Raw genomic sequence first — 18,837 nt, 5'->3', positions numbered from 1 at the left:
CCTCAATATAAATATACAATAATTTAATAAAAAGACAAACATAAAATTAAATCACCTGGTATGCTGAAAAATGGCAACTTAGGGTACTAAGTAGATTTGGTGTTCTAAATTAAAATTTGTAAAAGATCTATTTCATGAATGACATGTCCATTGAAAATGTGTGCTACATTTTCAAAGACAAAGCAGAGCTGTTTCTAGTCAATTAGGTAATCGGTTTCTCCTGCAGTTGTCTTGCTTAATGGAAAAATGGAATTATCTCTGAATGGCTTTTGCAACTTCAACAAGAATAGCAAACAAATGAACAGCTCCCAGCACAAACAAAACTTCTTGTAAAGGAGAGAGGTGATTGCATAATGCACTGTGGGATGGCATGCCAGATTATTGGCATAGTGGCATGGTAGTTTTTAATTTAAATGCAAATTTAGTAAACTTTGCCCTGTATCTTCATATTTCAGCAAGCAAAGCGACATCAGTTTGCTAATTGTCCCTTTTCTCCTGGCCAGTGAGAGTGGAAGGTAAGTCTGCATTTGTAAACCGAAATCTCAGGTTTCACAAGCTTTGGGCTCAAACCAGCCTGTCCTTTTGCATTGGTGAAAGGAGACAAAAGAATCAACCAGGAGTACATAAAATCATGTTATGCATAAAATAGGAAAAATTGGCGTTAAGCTTCAAAAGCAAGAAAATCAGAGTCAGCAACGAAAAGAAAAGGAAAGAAAGAAGGACGAAAGTAGAGTTTAGGAAAATCACAAAACTTTACTAGAATTGCAAAGGGTAACTACTCCAATTTTAACAATTAGATTTCATTTTGCATTTCCGTGTTGTTTGTAAATGCTTACAAGTTCAGAGGTTTCTAGGCCATGAATAACTAATTTGCTGAACTTGAAGTTTCTAGGTCAGTGAGCAGAGACACGTGGTACCACCCTATAGATGTTTTTAACGAAAAGATTTTAGAAGATTTCAGGCATTATAGAATTATCTGGAAGCTTTCCCCTCCCCCATTTCCCACTGTTAGTTGTCTGACTATATCCTATGGCCTTGTTTGATCCAAGAACAGGGAAGCCCTGTGGCCAACGTGGATCAGCCACTCTCCAAACAGGAGAAACACCAAACAGGCTGGGCAAGGCCAAAGCTAATGCCCTGGCTTTATTATAAGGAAGTCTTTTCGGTACCACATGCTTTTTTGGGCAAATATTCTAACTCCTTCCGATCCTCACCCTTGGGAAAATAAAAGGGGGGCTGGTCCTGCCTCAAGATTCCCTAACTCCTACCCATTGATTCAAAAAAGACAGTGCGCCTGAGATCAGTGTCACAAAGTGTGCACAAACCAGTCGAGAAGCAAACCATTCCAAGGCTCCTGTTTTCAAAAGGGGCAGTGATGCTAAGTAGCCAGGAAACTAGTGTCTCTAATTTGTTGCAAATCGTACAGTGGCCACAGCAATCCGGCGTCAGCGTGCTGAGTCACTTCACCTGCCTCAGGGAGATGAACACGACGACACCACATGAGGGGAGGCAGGGGTTGTCTGAAGGTGTTCATTTATGGTCCTAGATCCAATCCAGGCTACTCCAGTGCCTCAAGAACGGCTATATCTCGGTTTTATGTTAAGGGGGAAAGTAAGGCTTGGAAAACTGGAATTCAAAGATGAGGCAACAAAACATTGCTTTTTGTACAGAAGAATTTGACAATATTTTACATCAGGGTGCCTGTAGGTAATGAACTAAACCGGAAAAGTCAAGTCTATTTCAGGAAGAAAATGGAGTGTGAAGCTTCTGTGAGGGCTCTCATTTACTTATCACTGATAGAAAGGCATCTACACAGATGAAAATGAGAGAGTGCAGGGGATTTAAAGAGCAGGGGGAGGACTTGCTGTATCTTAGGTATTTTTAACCCTAAGTGGGCTACATGTCTTAGCTTGTCCAGCCCATCCTTAGGGATCATCCGAACCAGACCTGCTCTGGACCCCCATCTCTGTCCCAATCCACATTGATAATGATAATGACCTACGGGATCCTGATCACAGAGCCCCTCCAACAAACACCAGGAGGAGAGAGCTGAGGGGTTTGGTTTAGTCTGTCTTGCCCCTGAGTCTATTGACAAAATGAGGCATGAGGGTAAAAATGACACAAAACACTGAGTGCCCCAAACCAGGAAACACGGCACCTCATTCCTAAAGACAACATTGTGCAAAAATAATAAGAGAAGATTTTCTTTTATGGGATTTGAGATGCTTAATAACACTTGCTGATCCAATGAATGGACACGAATCGATCAATCAATCATCCTTCAAACACATTGCCAGTCGGCACTCCACCGCTCTGTGAACAGAAGCACTTTGACATGTCAACAGGTCCTCAAGGTCAAGGGAACAGCGACAATGGGCAGGAGGAGAGAGCCATTCAGGGAAGGGTCAGCCTCTAGAATTTCACAAGCTTTATTCTATTCCTGACCTAGTTCGGGATACCCGCTCCGGAAACCCCACCTACAATGGATAGTGTTGGAGAAATCTAGGGCCATAAACTCACTTCACACATTTATTCTCTGTGGATAAGTCGAATAACTTCAGGGGATTTTTAACTGTTTCCATTTTTATCCAGATGCTATTGGTGCCGGAAGTAAGAACTTAGCAATACTCTGCAAACCTTGAAAACCGAATTCGCCGGAATAAAATATGCCACAGGCTCTGAAAGTCCAGCTCTGAAAATCTGGACAGTGGATTTTTAAAACTTCTGTTTCTGCAATAACACCTTTGAAATCAAGGATGTTCTCAATAAGTGGCCTACATTCTTGGGAAAGATGATGTGAGTTGAGTTGATATACTGATTTTCCCATGAAACAAATGATGTAACATTATTTTCTTTGCCAAAAGCTAAAGGAACAACATTTATAGAAATGCCCAATCAACGACAAAATTAGGTGAGGAGTGTCTTATGAAATGTAACGTATTCTAAAGAATATACAGACCCTTAAGCGGGTGACAGAGATGCCATGAGGAAAAACCAATAGAAATGTGAGAGAGTGCCAGTCCACAATGCACTAAGTTCTTATCTAATTTCACAATTTCTGTAAGGGCAAGGCATGCAGGAAAGCTCCTTTCTTTAGGGGAGATTCTGACATTGCCACCATCCGAATTTGATACCCCAGCTCAAATTCTGGAATTCCTACTTATGAGTCCCCCTTAGAGGCTGAAGGAAACCGGTCTTGTCGCATCAGTCATGAGACACACCACTTACTTAGGTCCTATCATCTTTCTCCTGCACCCTCTGTACAATCTTTTCTCAGCTCAGCATCATCTCCTCTCTTCTTCCTCTATAGTTTGTGCTAGCGAAGTAGGAACCCTCAGTGGTCTTCTCCGCATCTCTTGGTAAGGTGAAGGATGGGGCCATGGCAGGTGGAGTGGGGAGCTGGCCGCCCTGCACCTGGGAAAGAGGGGGGCCCATGGGGAAGAGAGCGGAAAGCCAGAGGGTGCCCTGCCGAACTCCTGTTATTATAGTGCGGGGATAACGGCCACGGTCAAGAGGGAGGGCTGTAGGGGGCTGCTTGCAGGTAAAAGGCCAGCCATCCAGCTGTACCATTGCCATGAAGGCTATACAGTGCAGATCATCTGGAAGGCTCCTCCGTTTCTTTAACTTTTCTGCAAGGTAGAGAGAACGCTAACTGGACTCCAAGTTGGCCCATTTTCAGGCTGTCTCTTGCCTTCCCTCTTCCGCCCTCTAGTGGAGCAGCAAATAGCCAGCGAGGACAGCAACAACCAGTAAAACCCAGTGCAGGATATAAGACCTCCTGCAGAATAAGAGTCAAAGCGGTCGAGCTTCTCTTTCGCCACATTTCTGAGGAGTGAAGGGAAAGGTTGTCATTCCCCCTCATCTCCATACCTTGGTTGGTATCATTTATCAATGTTATGCTAGCCCGTGACACAAATATGACGCATCGCATTTCTTGTAAGCCTACAGAGGAAAAATGTATCATAAGTGCAGTTAGGCTACTTAGAAAAGAAAAAAATAATGTGGTTTTTTTTTTCTTAAAGAAAGAAAAGCTTGTACAGTTGGTAATACTTTCTAAATAGACTTTGCTTGCAGAGCCAACCAATGGTTTAGGCCGTCCATCTGAAATGCCGTGGACAGCGGCGCTCATTGTCTGCGTATGATCGCTAAAATTGTGTTTATTAGCTTGATCACTCCAGACCACAAAAGGGACTGTGCTCAGTCTTGAAGCATGCTTCTCACTCTTCCATATCCTCAGAATTTAAGAATAATCCCATTCATCATTACACCTGTGTCCTAAGAAACATATTTTAGATCTTAAGACTTCAAAACACAGATCTGAGCTTTTCAAAACAAGCCAATCAATCGTAAATGTGTTCGCAAGGACGTATAGTATTTACTCTGTTTAACTGTTGTAACAATCCGTGTATTATCAGAAGGATTAGGTGGTTCACCACCCCTGACCTTTATAGCTGAATCATGGAACCAAGTTGCCCTTAGCTTTAAATTCTGGCCAAAAGTCTTCATTGTCACATTGGGTGGAATCAAGTCACAAGAAGTATATGGATAAACGAAATGGAACTTGCTATTTATGCTCAAATACGAATTATGTTTTAAAAACTCCAGGGCTATTTTTAATCCGTATTTAATAATATGGCCTGATACCAACTGAAGCTTTTACATGGAGATGAAAAGCTTATTTCCTTGTAAAATTCTCACAAGGAATTATTACAACAAAGGAACATCTTGTTCTGGAAAGCCTGCTTAATAATGCAGCCTGTTTTTATATACCCCAGTGGTTTATATTCTTGAATGACTGAGAATATTCCAACCCCTATAGTGACTCAAGGGGAAAAAATGCACACACCAAATGGAAGAACTGGCCTCATGGGGTCCCCCTTTGGTCTGCCCCCTCCTTTGAATTGCTTTAAACCACTCTGTACCTCTCACCTTGGTCCTGTCTTGTCAGTCACCCAGATTTCACTAGCTTAAAAGAGACATAAGCCACATGGCCCTGTTACCTATTGCCTCAAAACAAATTACCCCAAATTTAGCAGCCTAAAGTGTCTGTTTCATTATATGTCATGATTTTGTGAGTCAGGAGTTTGGGCAAGGCTTGACTAAGTGATTCTTCTGTTCCATGTGGCATCTCTGAGCGAGGGCTCCGCCCTTTGCTGCATCCCCCTCTATTTGGAAGACTGTGCTGTGCACTATGGATGGATAAATGGATGATGACAATTTACAAGCATGGCTATTGTGTCGGGAGGAAAGAATTGGGTGGTCAGTTTTGAATGATGTGTTTTGCAGAATGTAAGTCTTATAATCCCATAAACTCTTTCCATCTAAGCCAGCAATGCTTTGCCAGTCAGATTGCATTTACAGACACTGGCTTTTGCCTGAGCACAACAATTGTTCAAGGACGGTGCCCCTTAAATGTCATTCTTGCTTTTCCATTTCTGTGGCAGGAGACTATAACCAGGAATGCAGGTGAAGACCAAAATGTGGAAGAGGGACAAAGGTCACTCAGTGGGGTCAGCTGGTGGAGGGGCTGTTCTGAGGGGTCCAAGACAGCGTGTCTAGTGCCTGGGCCTGGGTGGCTGGAAGACTAGGCTCAGCTGGGATTGTCAGTGGGTCGCTTTCAGGTGGCCCCTCCAACATGGTGGCTTCAAGATGGTCAGTGAACAAGGCAGAAACTGCACAGCCTTTTATGAGGAAAACCACACAGCACCACTCCCATCATACTCTCCTGGTTACCAAGTAGTCAGGAAGACCAGACCAGACTCGGAGGGAGGAGAATCAGACCCTGCTTCTCAATGGGAGGAGTGTCAAAGAACTTGCAGCCATCTTTAAGCCATCACACTATATGATTTCAGCGTATGCCCAAATGCTCAAATCATTTATTTATAGATCCCATTCTTTACTAACTTGAACTGGTTTAAGAAAATATTAACAGTGTCTAAAAGCAATGGAGTTTTATTTGTTTTGTGGGGAGGGGTATATTCAGTAATGGTCACAGCAACATATCTGGAGTACTTACTAAATCAAATCCCAGTATCTGAAGAGCAGCAGAACAATCTTATTTTATTGCTGCTATTTATGATGCAAAGAATTGTAATATATTGGCAGTTAACAATTTGTAATATAAAATGGCAGTTAACAAAAAATGTACCCCTACATATCTGATGTGTTAATACCTCTGAGTTTTCTTGAGTTCTGAATTCTCTGGAGAGTTAAACGACACAAAGAAGCCATTGAGTGCAACCCAAAACTTTATCCAGTCTGGCTGTTTATGGGAACAGAGTTGAGGGCATCAGCCTGGAGTTCAAACAAAGGGAACAAAGTTGGAGAGAGATTAAGTCTTTCCAAGATTCTTTGAACTCACCGCCTCTAAGGCCCTGACACCAAAGGCACCAAAAAGGTATTAATTTTCCTCATTTAGGGAAAAAGCCTAGTGTCCCTGGTTCTCTAGACCAATAACACTTTTATTCTGTGCAGCCTTTCAAAGCACATGAAGGCTGTGATGTGCTCAACGATTACATACGTAGTGTGGCAATTATCCTAAGGGCAGCCTCAGAACCCCTTGTGTGCCCCTACCAAGAGCAATGATGTCCCTGCCCTGATTTCTCGTCCCTACACCCCATTGCAGCCAGAGGGAGGACAGAGGCCTTGAGGGCGGGGGGGCTGCTACGGGGGCATGACGAGGTTCCTCCCACTGCACTGCAGCAGCCTAGGCCCCCACGAAAGTTAGAAAAATAGGGCTGAGCAGGTCGAGGTTTTCTCCTTTCCCAGCAGTGGGCCGCCCTCTTCAGCAGAATCCCACAGGATTATGAAAGGGGACCCACCTCTCTCACTTCTCCAGGGCAGTTCTGAACATGTACCCTTGGAAGACAAAGGGGGCGCTAGGGTTGGTATCTACTTAACTGGCACAGTACTTCTTCTCCTTCATAATAATAAATGCTGCTTCTTAGAGAAAAGACTGGAAAAAAGGCATGTGGGGTGGCCCCAGATCATGGCTCTAGGCCCTCTTGGCTTGTGGACTAGACTTACATAATTACGCTACTGAGATTAGCTAGTCAGTACTACAGATATGCTGTTCTGCCCATCACTGAACATATAAAATAACTCCGTTGCTTTTAGACACTGCTAACATTTTTTTTAAGCCAGTTAAGTTAGTAAAGAATTGGATCTATAAATAAATGATTTGAGCATTTGGGCATACGCTGAAATCATATAGTGTGATGGCTTAAAGATGGCTGCAAGTTCTTTGACACTCCTCCCATTGAGAAGCAGGGTCTGATTCTCCTCCCTCCGAGTCTGGTCTGGCCTTCCTGACTACTTGGTAACCAGGAGAGTATGATGGGAGTGGTGCTGTGTGGTTTTCCTCATAAAAGGCTGTGCAGTTTCTGCCTTGTTCACTGACCATCTTGAAGCCACCATGTTGGAGGGGCCACCTGAAAGCGACCCACTGACAATCCCAGCTGAGCCTAGTCTTCCAGCCACCCAGGCCCAGGCACTAGACACGCTGTCTTGGACCCCTCAGAACAGCCCCTCCACCAGCTGACCCCACTGAGTGACCTTTGTCCCTCTTCCACATTTTGGTCTTCACCTGCATTCCTGGTTACAGTCTCCTGCCATAGAAATGGAAAAGCAAGAATGACATTTAAGGGGCACCGTCCTTGAACAATTATTGTGCTCAGGCAAAAGCCAGTGTCTGTAAATGCAATCTGACTGGCAAAGCATTGCTGGCTTAGATGGAAAGAGTTTATGGGATTATAAGACTTACATTCTGCAAAACACATCATTCAAAACTGACCACCCAATTCTTTCCTCCCGACACAATAGCCATGCTTGTAAATTGTCATCATCCATTTATCCATCCATAGTGCACAGCACAGTCTTCCAAATAGAGGGGGATGCAGCAAAGGGCGGAGCCCTCGCTCAGAAATCTAGGGACCAAATCTCCCCCATCCTGATTGTCACTGCCAAGCCTGCCATCCTGCTCTTGCACCTGTCCCAGCGCCCCCTATACTCCCCTTTCTCAAATGGTATTGTAATTGTGTGCTCCTGGATCATCCGCTAGGCTGAAGGCTCCAGAAAAGCTGTGTTTATCACTGTTCGTTACTGTTCTACCCCGGCCCCAAGCACACTGTCTGATACATGATGGGTAATTAATAAATACTTGCTTTAAATAGCCACTCGGTAGTTTGAAGACTGAAAAGTAGCTTTTACTTATCCTCACATCAAAAGATTCAACTTTTATATGGTCAACCAAGCACAGAAGGGAAGAGAAACAGTTATTTGGGGGTAGAGTCCATAAACCTAGTAAAAATCTGGAATTAGAGAATGGTTTTAATCTGATGATTTCTTGCAGGCATATGTAGAATTAGACTTACCCTTGCAGACTAAGGAAGTATATATCAACACGATCTGTGTTTCTCCATAGAGCTACCCTCTCAGAAGCTTCAAAATTATCTTTCAAAACAATCTTTGATATTTGTGTATTTCAGTTCTCATTAAACATAAGCTAGAAGTAGACTTCCACAATTCAGTGGACCTCTAAAAGTAGAATTTGTCATCATTCTCTATAAGTTTTGGTCAATTCTTTCAACAATGTGGGAGCATACACAGAAGATCTGTGTAAGAGACACACCCTCACAAACAATATTTTGATATCACTTCATCACAGAAGATAACTTTTCACCATGGTTTTTATTTGTGGGAATCAAATTCATTTCGGTAGATGGCAACCCAAGATCAAAGATGGAGCTGTGTGGGCATGAAATGATCCTGCTATCTACACATTGTAAACTCTGTTTTGAATAGAATTCTTACAATGTAAAAAAGAGTTGGATCCTGAAAGCATATGTGTTTGATAAAATGTAACCTGCTAATTAAAAAGAAAGGGAGAAAGGCAAGACTTGAAAGACCTAATTCCCTCAGGACTTAAGAAGCTATAGAATATGAAGTAAAACAGAGCATTTAAAGATTCCAGTAAATGTAGGTGACGTTTCCAAGAGTGCTATCACAGCCTATGCTTTGTTTCCCTAAGCATCAATTACAAGAAATTACCAAAACTAAAAGGATAAATTACTCCAGTACAAGTAGTCAAAACAGTACCAGAAAATATAATGCAACTCACATCACAGACAAAGGTTTAATTTTCTTAATGTAAAAATCATAAAAACTAAGGCCACAAAGCAGTATGAAAAAATGGCAAAGAACATAAGCAGCTAACTCATGAAAAAACAGTTACCAACATTTGTATAGTGTCAGGGGACCACTGCTTGGTATAACCTCTCTGAAAAGGAACTTTGGTAAAGGTCATCAAAATCTTAAATATGCACATCCTTTGCCCTAGCAACCCATTTCTAAGAATTTGGTTTCCATATATAATTGTACATCTGTGGAGGGATATTCACTACAGCACTATTTAACATATCAACAAGAGGAAACTACCTAAACATCCATGTGTGGGAAACTGTAGAATATCGTAACAAAAAAACTATGACATTTTTATGAAGAATGCAAGAGAGCCACAGGCATCAAGAGGATGTGATTTCTAAGACATGCTGTTAAAAAAGCAAGATATAACCCAATGTATTTCCAGTGTACTATTTTTGGGGGGTTAGGGGGAAGATGGGTATGGTATTTTTTAAAACATCCACAAATCCTTTGCTTTCTCTTTAAAAGGTGGAGCTTAATTCCACTCTTCTTGAGAGCTGGACTCCGTGAATAGAATAAAGAAGAAATGACAGTGTGTGACTTCTGAGACTAGGTCATAGAAGGCATTATAGCTTCTTCTCACATGGATCCCTGTTCTGGGGAAAGCCAGATGCCAAGCGGTGGAGACACTAAAGCAGTCCCCACGGAGAAGGTCCAAGTGGTGAGGAACTGAGCCTCCTGCCAACGTGTGAGTCAGCCCTCTTGGAAATGGGTCCTCCAGCCCCAATCAACCAACCCTTCAGATGAGACCACAGCCCTGCAAACATCTTGACCCCAACCTCTTGAGCCAGAACTGCCCAACTAAGCTGCTCCTGAATTCCTGACACAGAAGAACTATGAATAATAAAAGTTTGTTGTTTCAAGATGCTAAGTCTTGTAGTAATGGCTTACATAGCAGTAGATAACGCAGTGAGGATATTTCCATATATGCTTGAATATGTACAGAACACCTCTGGGAAGATATTCAGCTGTTCTTTCTAGGGAGAAAAACTGAGAGGCTGGGCCTCAGGAGCGGAAGATGACTTACTTTTCATTGTATTGTGTATTTTGATATTTACAAAGTTTTTATTATCCTAATGCATTATCTTTTTAAAAATCAGTTAAGTACATTTTACAAAGGAATCCCATGGACTACATAAGTGTCCAAAGTGTATAAATATGTTTAATCTCTATTTAATTTCAACCTAACCTAAATCAAGATATAGACTTCATAGGCAAAAAAAAGAAAACATCTCTAACAATATATATAACACATTTAGTATCTTCAATATTTCTTTCTTGATAGATACTACTAGTTCCTCTTTTTCTTTGCTAAATAAAACACCTTTGTGGTGAAGGCAATGTATCTAGTCGAGCCCCAGATGATGAATCAGAGTAAATTTAAACTAGGAGTCAGCAAACTTTTTCTAAGAGGACTGATAGGAAATATTTTAGGCTTTGTGGACTCCCGCCAAAGATGGAATTGGATACTCTCTCCTTATGGGGAGGAGACTGGGTTGCCAGAAAACATGTCAATATCTTTCAGAAACTGTCTACATTGTGGAGAAAATATCTCCTCCAACCATGCCCAGCTACAGAATCACCACACTCTGTCAGAAAAGCAGCCAAGGAAATAAATGATGGAAGAGGCAAGGTTTAGGAACTGTAAACATCTGCCTCCTGAACTCTCAAAGAGAACTTTTTTCTTTTTTCTTTTTTTTTTTTTTGCTGAATGACTCTGGGCTCAGAGAATGGCTACAGCAAAGCCAGCCTATTTTAGAAACTCTCGAAGAATTTGTACTAGGGATTACCAAAGGGTCTCACTTGCTGTGTATCCCCAAACATAATTAAATCAATTACTATTTAGTGACAATCATGGTATCTGCAAGTCTTCCTGCCACACACTCATAGACTCCTACTCATCTTCACTCCTGCCTTCCCTTACTACTTCCATTAACTGGTGCCTGTTATATGCCAGACCCTGTCCTGGGTGCTGGGAGAACAACGTTGAGCAAAGTTATATGGTCCCTGCTACTGCAAGCTTTTAGTACAGTGGCAATGTCCATCCACTGATATAATACACGGCTCAACTTCTGTCTTCTATAGTAGACGGAAAGTTCTATGAGGGTAGGAGCCCTGTCGGTCTTGTTTGACACTGTCTCGCACAGTGCATGACACACAATAGGTGATAAATCCACAGGTATTGAGTTAGCAGACTGATCGATAACATTATGATCCACTTGAACCTAAAGCAGGGATCAGAGCTTTGAATTTTACACATCCCTTCCAATTCCAGGTTTTATTTTTCTATGGATCTAAAAAAAAGGATAACTTTACATGCTTCAAGAACCAAGTATGGTGTTTCTAAAGGCTTCTTGCAGATTCTCAAGGAGGTAAGCTATCTTAGTGGACCTCATGGAGAAGAGCTGGCCATGGGCAACCAAGGATTTAAAGGGGACAAGCTGTGAGGAGAAGGAGAAGTTCATGCTGAAGGTAAGCACAATGGCTCACTTACCCCACGACTCCAGCGCACACAACCCCTCGGCCCTAATAAGGTTGTGGCGTCTGCACACAGGACAGGGCAGAGCCTTAGCCCCGGGGGGGGGGGTGGGGGGGGGTGGGGGGGGTTCCAGTGTCATGTAGCCCTGCTGCCAAGTTGCCACCATGAGGAAGACTGGCTCTGGCCCTTTCACAACGGACACTGGACTGGGACAGTGGGAAACAGGACTTGTGTCCTGCTTCTCACTAGCCAAGTCACTTTGAACCAATCATCCATCCATCTGGTTATTTACCTATCATCACCAAAAAGCGCTGACTGACAGCTTACCATAAGCCCACTGCTACGTCAGGGGGTGAGCATACTGTATGACTATCCCCGGTGTGCATGTGCTGTATGTGAACGTGTATGGAAGAGGTTAGCAAGACATGATTTTCTACCTCAGTTTCCACCCAAACTAACCCTCTACAAATTTCATACATGTAGTGTGTAAGCAAGTTATGTAGGACACTCAGAAAACAAATGACAAAAAAATGTCATGTTAGGGGGATAAAGTCACAGAAGTGCATCTCTGCTCATGTCCCATCAAAATACATAGACCACATGTAGTTATGAAAATCACATCTCTCTTTCAAGTTCCTCAGAGGCCAAGCCCCACAAAACAGATCTCAACAAGCCCTCTTCCAGCAAAGTAGGCATAGAGAGCTGCAGCCTACTGGTCTACCACAGGTCAATTAGATGCAGGTCCCAACAGATTCCCAACCCACTCTCATCCTGCCACATGGTGTGACAAAGTTTGGGTGGCCTGATTGTTTATTTGATTGATTGATTGATTGATTGACTGATGGTGGGAGGCATTTCTGAGTGACAATTATTCAAAGGCCATATCTTTCTTGAGTTTACTTGTTCCATCCTCAGCTTCAGCTCTCTGGAGAGCCCAAGTGTGATGGCAAATGAAAGTTTTCAAGCTCAACAGTAGCTGAATATTAGTAGTTAAATGTATGGTGTCCAAAACATGATTTAAGAAATTCTTAGACTCTGGCCCAGGATTATTCACTGATCACATTGAGGTTTTTTAAGTCATGAGAAATTTGCCAGGAAACCCATATATCGGACTGTCCCACCCCTAAATCCTGCCTGAAAGTATACATGCTGAATTAGAAGAACCAAACCAGTAAGTGAGACTTCCTTAGTGACTAAATCCCCACAGTTACGGGAGTCCTTACTTCATTCTTTATCATGAGTATTTGCTTTGTCATCAGTTGCTATTATGCTGGTATGTTATTATGTTGTTACCCTTTGTGTCATGAGTAAAGAAGAAAAGAATCTGTTTTACTAAACATATTGCAGGGTTACCCTATAATGTGATGACAAATTAACATTTCTTTGAGAAAACAAAACTAAAAATTAGCATGATCAGCAATTAATTTACCATACAGTAATTCAAGGAAGCTTTCCTTGGCCTGTTCTATACGTTCCTGGTTCTTATATATGCAAGAATACATTCTTACATATTTATAGGACAAAACCAATGACAAATTAATAAGCTGACTCTAAGATGGGGAATATAAAGCATAGGTGGCTAAAATTAGAAGCAGATTTTACTATTACATGTTACTGGGTCATACTCGTATGTCATTACTTTCTGGTATACTTGGAACCAATCTATTTAATTTTTAAAATAGGAAGAAATGTAAAATTTTAAAGTTCAGAAATAGAATATGGATTAACTAATCTCAAATTGTGTTTACTGGGCTGCCATATGAAGGCTAGAGGAATGTTTGGGGGACATTGTGGCACTCTCCTTAAAGAACAGCTCTGTGAATTCCACACTCCAGTGATGGCACAGAAAACCCACCACAACACACCTGCCTGGACATGTCTACAAAACCCAGGAGGTCACAGGTCCATTACGGAATAGAGTCCAAATATAATGGAGCCCAAAGAAGGAACCTAGAAAAGGCTAAATCTGGCAAAGAAATCCTATTCTGAACTACCTGAAGGATTTAAAATCAAGTATTACAAACTCAAAAGGTCTAACCGTCTAATGGGTTTTTGCTTGTTTTTTGCTCTGGGGCCTTTTGTCTTGTTTTTAAAGAGAATGATTAGTAAGATAAGTAGAAAGTGATAAGCGTTAGAAATGAGATGAGACACATCTTAAGCGGCCCTCAGAAGTTGGATCAAGCAGCAGTTGCTTGAAAATCAATCTCACTGGTTGGAGATCTGTTTCTTTCCTTAAGGAAAAAAAAAAAAAGAAGTACAACAACTGATTGACTGATCACTGAGCCAATCATCAGAGTAAAACATTTTAGATAAGCTGTCCATGATATGCCTTTTGCCTCTGCCTACACAAACCACTCTGGAGCAAAGAATGAGAAAACAACTTGTTTTGACTTTTCATTATATTCTTATCCCCAGAGAATGGAGGTTATTGGGTACCTAAAGGGATTTGCAAATAAATAAATAAATAAATAAATAAATAAATAAATAACATGAATGAACTAGGAAGGGGATTGTTTCTGGGCAAAACCAATGAAAGTTTATGGGAACTGAGCAATGTAACAGTTAGCGGTCCCACTTATACTATGCTTATTTCAAACCAGGTAATGTTCTAAGTGCTTTATACAATCTAATTCTTGAATTCCCCACAACAACCTGAATGGGGAGGTACTATTATTGTCCTCATTTTATTCATAAGCAACAAAGGCACAGAAAGATTAAGTAACTTGCCCAAGGTCACACAGCAAGAAAGTCGCAGAGCCAGAATTTGACCCTAGGCCCACTAGCTCTAAAGTCTGTGCTATCGATCATGGTACACTATCTCAAGCAGGCAAACCACCTACTCAAACCTTCATTGAGTTCCAGACCTGTGCACCACACCAAACATATAAGATGAATTTCACAATCAAGAGAAGAGACAGAACACAGAGGTTATTCCCATGTGTGAGTGGTGATTCAACAGAGAGACACCCAACCCAGACTAAAGTGGGGGAGCTGACAATGGGTAGATGAAAATACAAGATTTGAAGGGGAGGAGCTGTGGAATGATACTTAGGAATGATACTTGCTCTACTTTAGGAAAGATTCTTGCTCTGTACCTTGAACACATAGCAGGGGGCATAGAGAGGGGGGGAGGAGAGAGTCACACTTTCAAGGCAGGAAAAAAAAATGTGTTTCCTCAAGGGACAGTAAATAGTTCAATACAGCTGGCATGGCAGTACCATGAGTGACAAAGGGTGGGGACACCCAGATGATACCAAGGAGGCAGGAATAAATCATGCAGGGCCTTATGGCCTGGCTAAGGAGTGTGGATTCATCTGAAATTCTGCAGTAAACAACCGAAGAACATTAGACTAAGAAACGAAATGACTAGATCTTTTTTCCTAGCTCACTGGCTATTATGAAGGGACCAGTTTGGAAAGAGCAGAGAATGGAAGCAGGAAGACTAGTTGGGAAGCTGTCCCTGTATTTCAAAAGTGTAACAGGAGGCTGGTATCAGGTAACCATATGACCAGAGCAATAGCAATTTCTTAAACCAAGGAGCAGATCTGGGGCTCACACAGCCTTACCATGCTTTGGCTTCTCCCTTCCCCTCACTTCCCTGCAGACTTCCAGCTCCCAGTGGCCTTCCTAGGGCTTGTGCCCTCAGGTTCGGTCCTAAGGCATAATCTTAAAATGTCCCAGGGTCTTAAATAAATGCTCAGAACAGAACCTTTTCACTAGTGAAGAAACAAAAGCATGCCCCTTCTCCCTAACCCCCTCACTATGCAAACAATTCATGAAATTCTGCTGTTAATCACTTTGGAAACATTTCTCTCTTTTTTTGCTTATTAGAACTTGCTTACATTTCAGTCAAAGAGGTTTAGGTCATAACTGGCTTCTATAAGCCTAAAGTATTTGGAAGGATTATGAATCAACATGCAATACACATTCTTGACCTTATTATCCACCACTTTTGCTGGTCTGGCTAAAGGTCTTTTTGCACAGGGCTTTTTTAAAACAAAGATCCTGGCGTCCCTTATTGTTGATGAATTATAGAAATGCCTATTTAAACTCAAAACTTCTTCAATTGTGTCCCTTAACGATTCTTTCATAAAATCATTGCTCTCTTCCCATTTGAAGGTTGAAAATATTACATAAAAGCAGTCGCTGGGCAAGTCCCCAGCGCCTGCATTCTTCCGACATAAATGTTAAGGTGTTGAATAAATATTATAATATTTAAATAAATTTCCTCCCAAACATACCTTATAGATTCTACCAAAGTGGGATACCCTATTAGAGCTGAAAACATCGGCCAGATGCTCTGGGCCTCTGGAATTTGAGTCCTGGATACTTCTCACATTACAACCTACCTACTTGTATTTTTTCACGTCAGGTATTAGAGTTTCCTTTGGCAGAAATTATTTTGAACATCAATAAGGATTGTCGCTTTAAAATATAAAAAAAAGTTCATTCTTTTAATAACCTCCTGACTACAAGGGCCAGTTAGGATTTTCAGGACAAAGGACAGTGGGATGATGGCCCCGCATCCCGACTTCCCACCAGCCCCACCCCAACCTCTTCGCTTCCAAACCAGTATGTCCTCCCCAAAACTTTCCTTTAACTCTTCTCCATGACACCCAGGCTGTCCCGCGTTCCTCCCGCGGATAAAAGCGCTTGGTGACAATCAGGACGCCTAGAGCACGGTCCCCGATCGTGCCTCTGGGACGCGAGAAGACCGAGACTAAGGATGAGAGGGGGCGTCGTAAGAGCTAGGGGCAGTGAGATTTACCTTCACGAAGAGGGTGATGTCGTGCTCCTGCCCCGGAATGCCCTCCTCGGACGCCTCGCCGTCCTCCCCGCGGCCGTTCACCCGCGCCGTTGCGTCTGCGCGCTCCGCGCCGCCCCCCTCCGCCAGGTGGTTGCTGAGCGCGGCCCCCGGCTCCGCGGCCCCAGGCTGTGCGATGGCCTCGGCGTCCGCGCCGCCGTCGGGGCGCCCCTCCTCACCCTCGGCCGCGATCTCCTGGCCTGGCCCCTCCGGGCCGCGCTCTGGCCTCTCCTCCTCTGCCTCCTCCATCTCTTCCTGGGGTCCCCCCTCGTCCCCGTCCTCGCCAGTGTCTGTCGTCGCGTCCCCGGGGACCGCTTCCTCTGACTCTTCTCCCACGGGGCTCCCTCCCTCCTCCGCGGCGCCCAGCGCTGCACCCTGAGGCTCCCCCGACAGCTCGCCGGGGCTGCACCCTGTGCTTTCCTGCGCTGCGGCCTCCATCACCTCCACCTGGGACAGGGGGCTGTGGTCTCCTCGGTCCCTGGGCTCTCCTCGGGGCCTGGGCGCCCCTCCCGCCGACGCCTCCGCCTCCATGCTGGCCCCCGGCGCCCCGCTTCCCGGTTCCTCCCACCCGCTCTCCGCCTCCTTCTCCGCCTTGAGGTCCGCGGGGTCCCCTACCTCCCCCTGAGTCTCCCCCGGGGCCTCGCCCTGCGAGCCGCGCCCGGAGCCCTCCTCTTCCACCTGCTCTGCTCTGCTCGCCCCCTCCCCTCCCTGGGGGGCGTCGGCGCCCTCCGCCTCCAGCTCCCCCCGCGCTCCGCTCGCGCCCGGCGTCTCGGCCCCAGGTTCCCCGCCCGCGCCCGGCGCCAGCTCGCCCGCGCGCCCTGGGTCCTGCGCGGTGCCTTCTCCCTCGTTCCCCGCGGCCGTCGCGGCCACTCCCGCCCCCTCCCGCCCCCGCGCTCCCGCGGCGCCCTCGCTCGCCTCCTCCCCTCGCGCCTGTCCCCCCGCGTCCCCCCGCTCGCTGGGTGTCTCCGCCGGAAGCGCCGGGCCCTCGGACAGCCCCTGGGGACCCGCGGCGCCCCCCTCCGGCTCTGCTGCCTCGGCCATGGCCGCAGAGCTCTGTCCTTGACCCAAGATCTTTCCTTTCACGCTGCTCGCGGGGCAGGTGGCGCCGGGCGAGGGGCAGGAGACCAGGGGCCACTGCGCCCCCTCCGAGAGGACGGCCCGCTCCGGCCTTGGCGGCCCCGAGGCTGCGCGCTGGACGCGGGGGGCGAAATCCGCTGCGCCCGAGACACTGCTCCCCTCCTCCTGGGTTTAAGCTCTCGGGACTGTTCCTCCTCCGCCAAAGCTTCTTCCTGCTTGACCCTAATTCCTACTGGACTCGCGGCGGGTGCAGGTGCAATGCGCGGCTGCCGAGCGCTGCTTTGCTCCAGCTCTCTTTGAAGTGCTTGGCCAGCCGTCCTGTGGTTGACCAGAGGTCCTTAGTGCCAACTCCATCCCTCTAGGGCCTGGGCGGGGTTTGTACCTCCCTCCTGTGCCCCTGTTTGGGTGACCTGGGAGCCTGGCCAATGACAGCCTTTCTCAAAGCCCTTGTGGATTTCAGTGAAAAGATCCTGGTTCTACTGGCCACTTGGGTGCTTTCTGGAACAGCTTTAAATTCCAGAGACATTTAAATCACCCCAAAAGAAAACACCCCACAGGCAAATACCTAATCCCCACTTTGCCCCAGGAGCCAAGCTTCAGCCTCTCAGCTGGAACCCAACTGCAGTTGCCTCAGTGTCCAAGATCAAGGGTGGTAAATCCTGGAAGAAAAGAGAAGGGAAGCCACACCGCCACCTTCCAATTTTGCAAGGCCCTCCGGAGAAGTTCCAGACGCCCCAACATAGAAGCAAGAGGGGCCAATTGAGCTGCTCTGACCAGAGATGGGCCCTGTTGTGCATGTGGGTCCCCCTCTCCAGACCTGACAAGTACTGGGGATCCTGCACTGAGAGAAGGTTCTATCCTTTCTCTCCCTGGTCTTTCAAGGGTAAATCTGTATCTTGCAAATTCTCCTAGGTTTTTTAAACCCATTAACCAATGCTTCTGCCTCAAAATTGTGTGTTAAGGGCTTGGGGAGCTGGCAGTGGGGAGATGAAAATACAAGATTTGAAGGGGAGAAGCTGTGGAATTCACGGCATTAGGATTCTCCCAAGATCACAGACTGGGCACCCTTTTCCCTAAAAAGGGAAGTCATGATGAAAATCATGTAGTAAGTTTTTTGCGAGCCAGGCTGGATCATGTGGGTTACAGTGAGGAACTGGTTGCCCAAGATGGCACAGTCTACATGTGATGAAACAGGAGTCCCCACTGAAGACTGTCTCTAGTTGTCAGGTTCTTAAGAGTTTTGATGTTTCCCTGAGACACACCAGCCTACTGTGTG

General features: G+C 44.9%; 1 protein-coding gene across 3 annotated transcripts in view; it reads right to left on the bottom strand.

Annotated features, from left to right (window-relative positions):
* CLIC6 (chloride intracellular channel 6) overlaps positions 1-17,709 on the bottom strand; it is a 43,492-nt gene extending 25,783 nt beyond the window's left edge. The window contains exon 1 of one of the 3 annotated variants that reach the window (XM_081068861.1): positions 16,449-17,709. In XM_081068861.1, the coding sequence (XP_080924987.1) occupies positions 16,449-17,525 (1,077 nt within the window). In that variant the 5' untranslated portion in view covers positions 17,526-17,709. Of the gene's footprint in view, positions 1-15,246; positions 15,287-16,448 lie in introns of those variants that run through there. The other 2 variants (XM_081068862.1, XM_081068863.1) reach the window with 2 other exon arrangements.
* Between the last annotated feature and the right edge of the window lie 1,128 nt (positions 17,710-18,837).

This window comes from Rhinolophus hipposideros (genome assembly GCF_964194185.1).
Source record: "Rhinolophus hipposideros genome assembly, chromosome: 2".
Classification (NCBI taxonomy): domain Eukaryota; kingdom Metazoa; phylum Chordata; class Mammalia; order Chiroptera; family Rhinolophidae; genus Rhinolophus; species Rhinolophus hipposideros.
The sequence above is the reverse complement of the archived record's forward strand: the minus strand, read 5'-3'. Positions and strand labels throughout refer to the sequence as shown.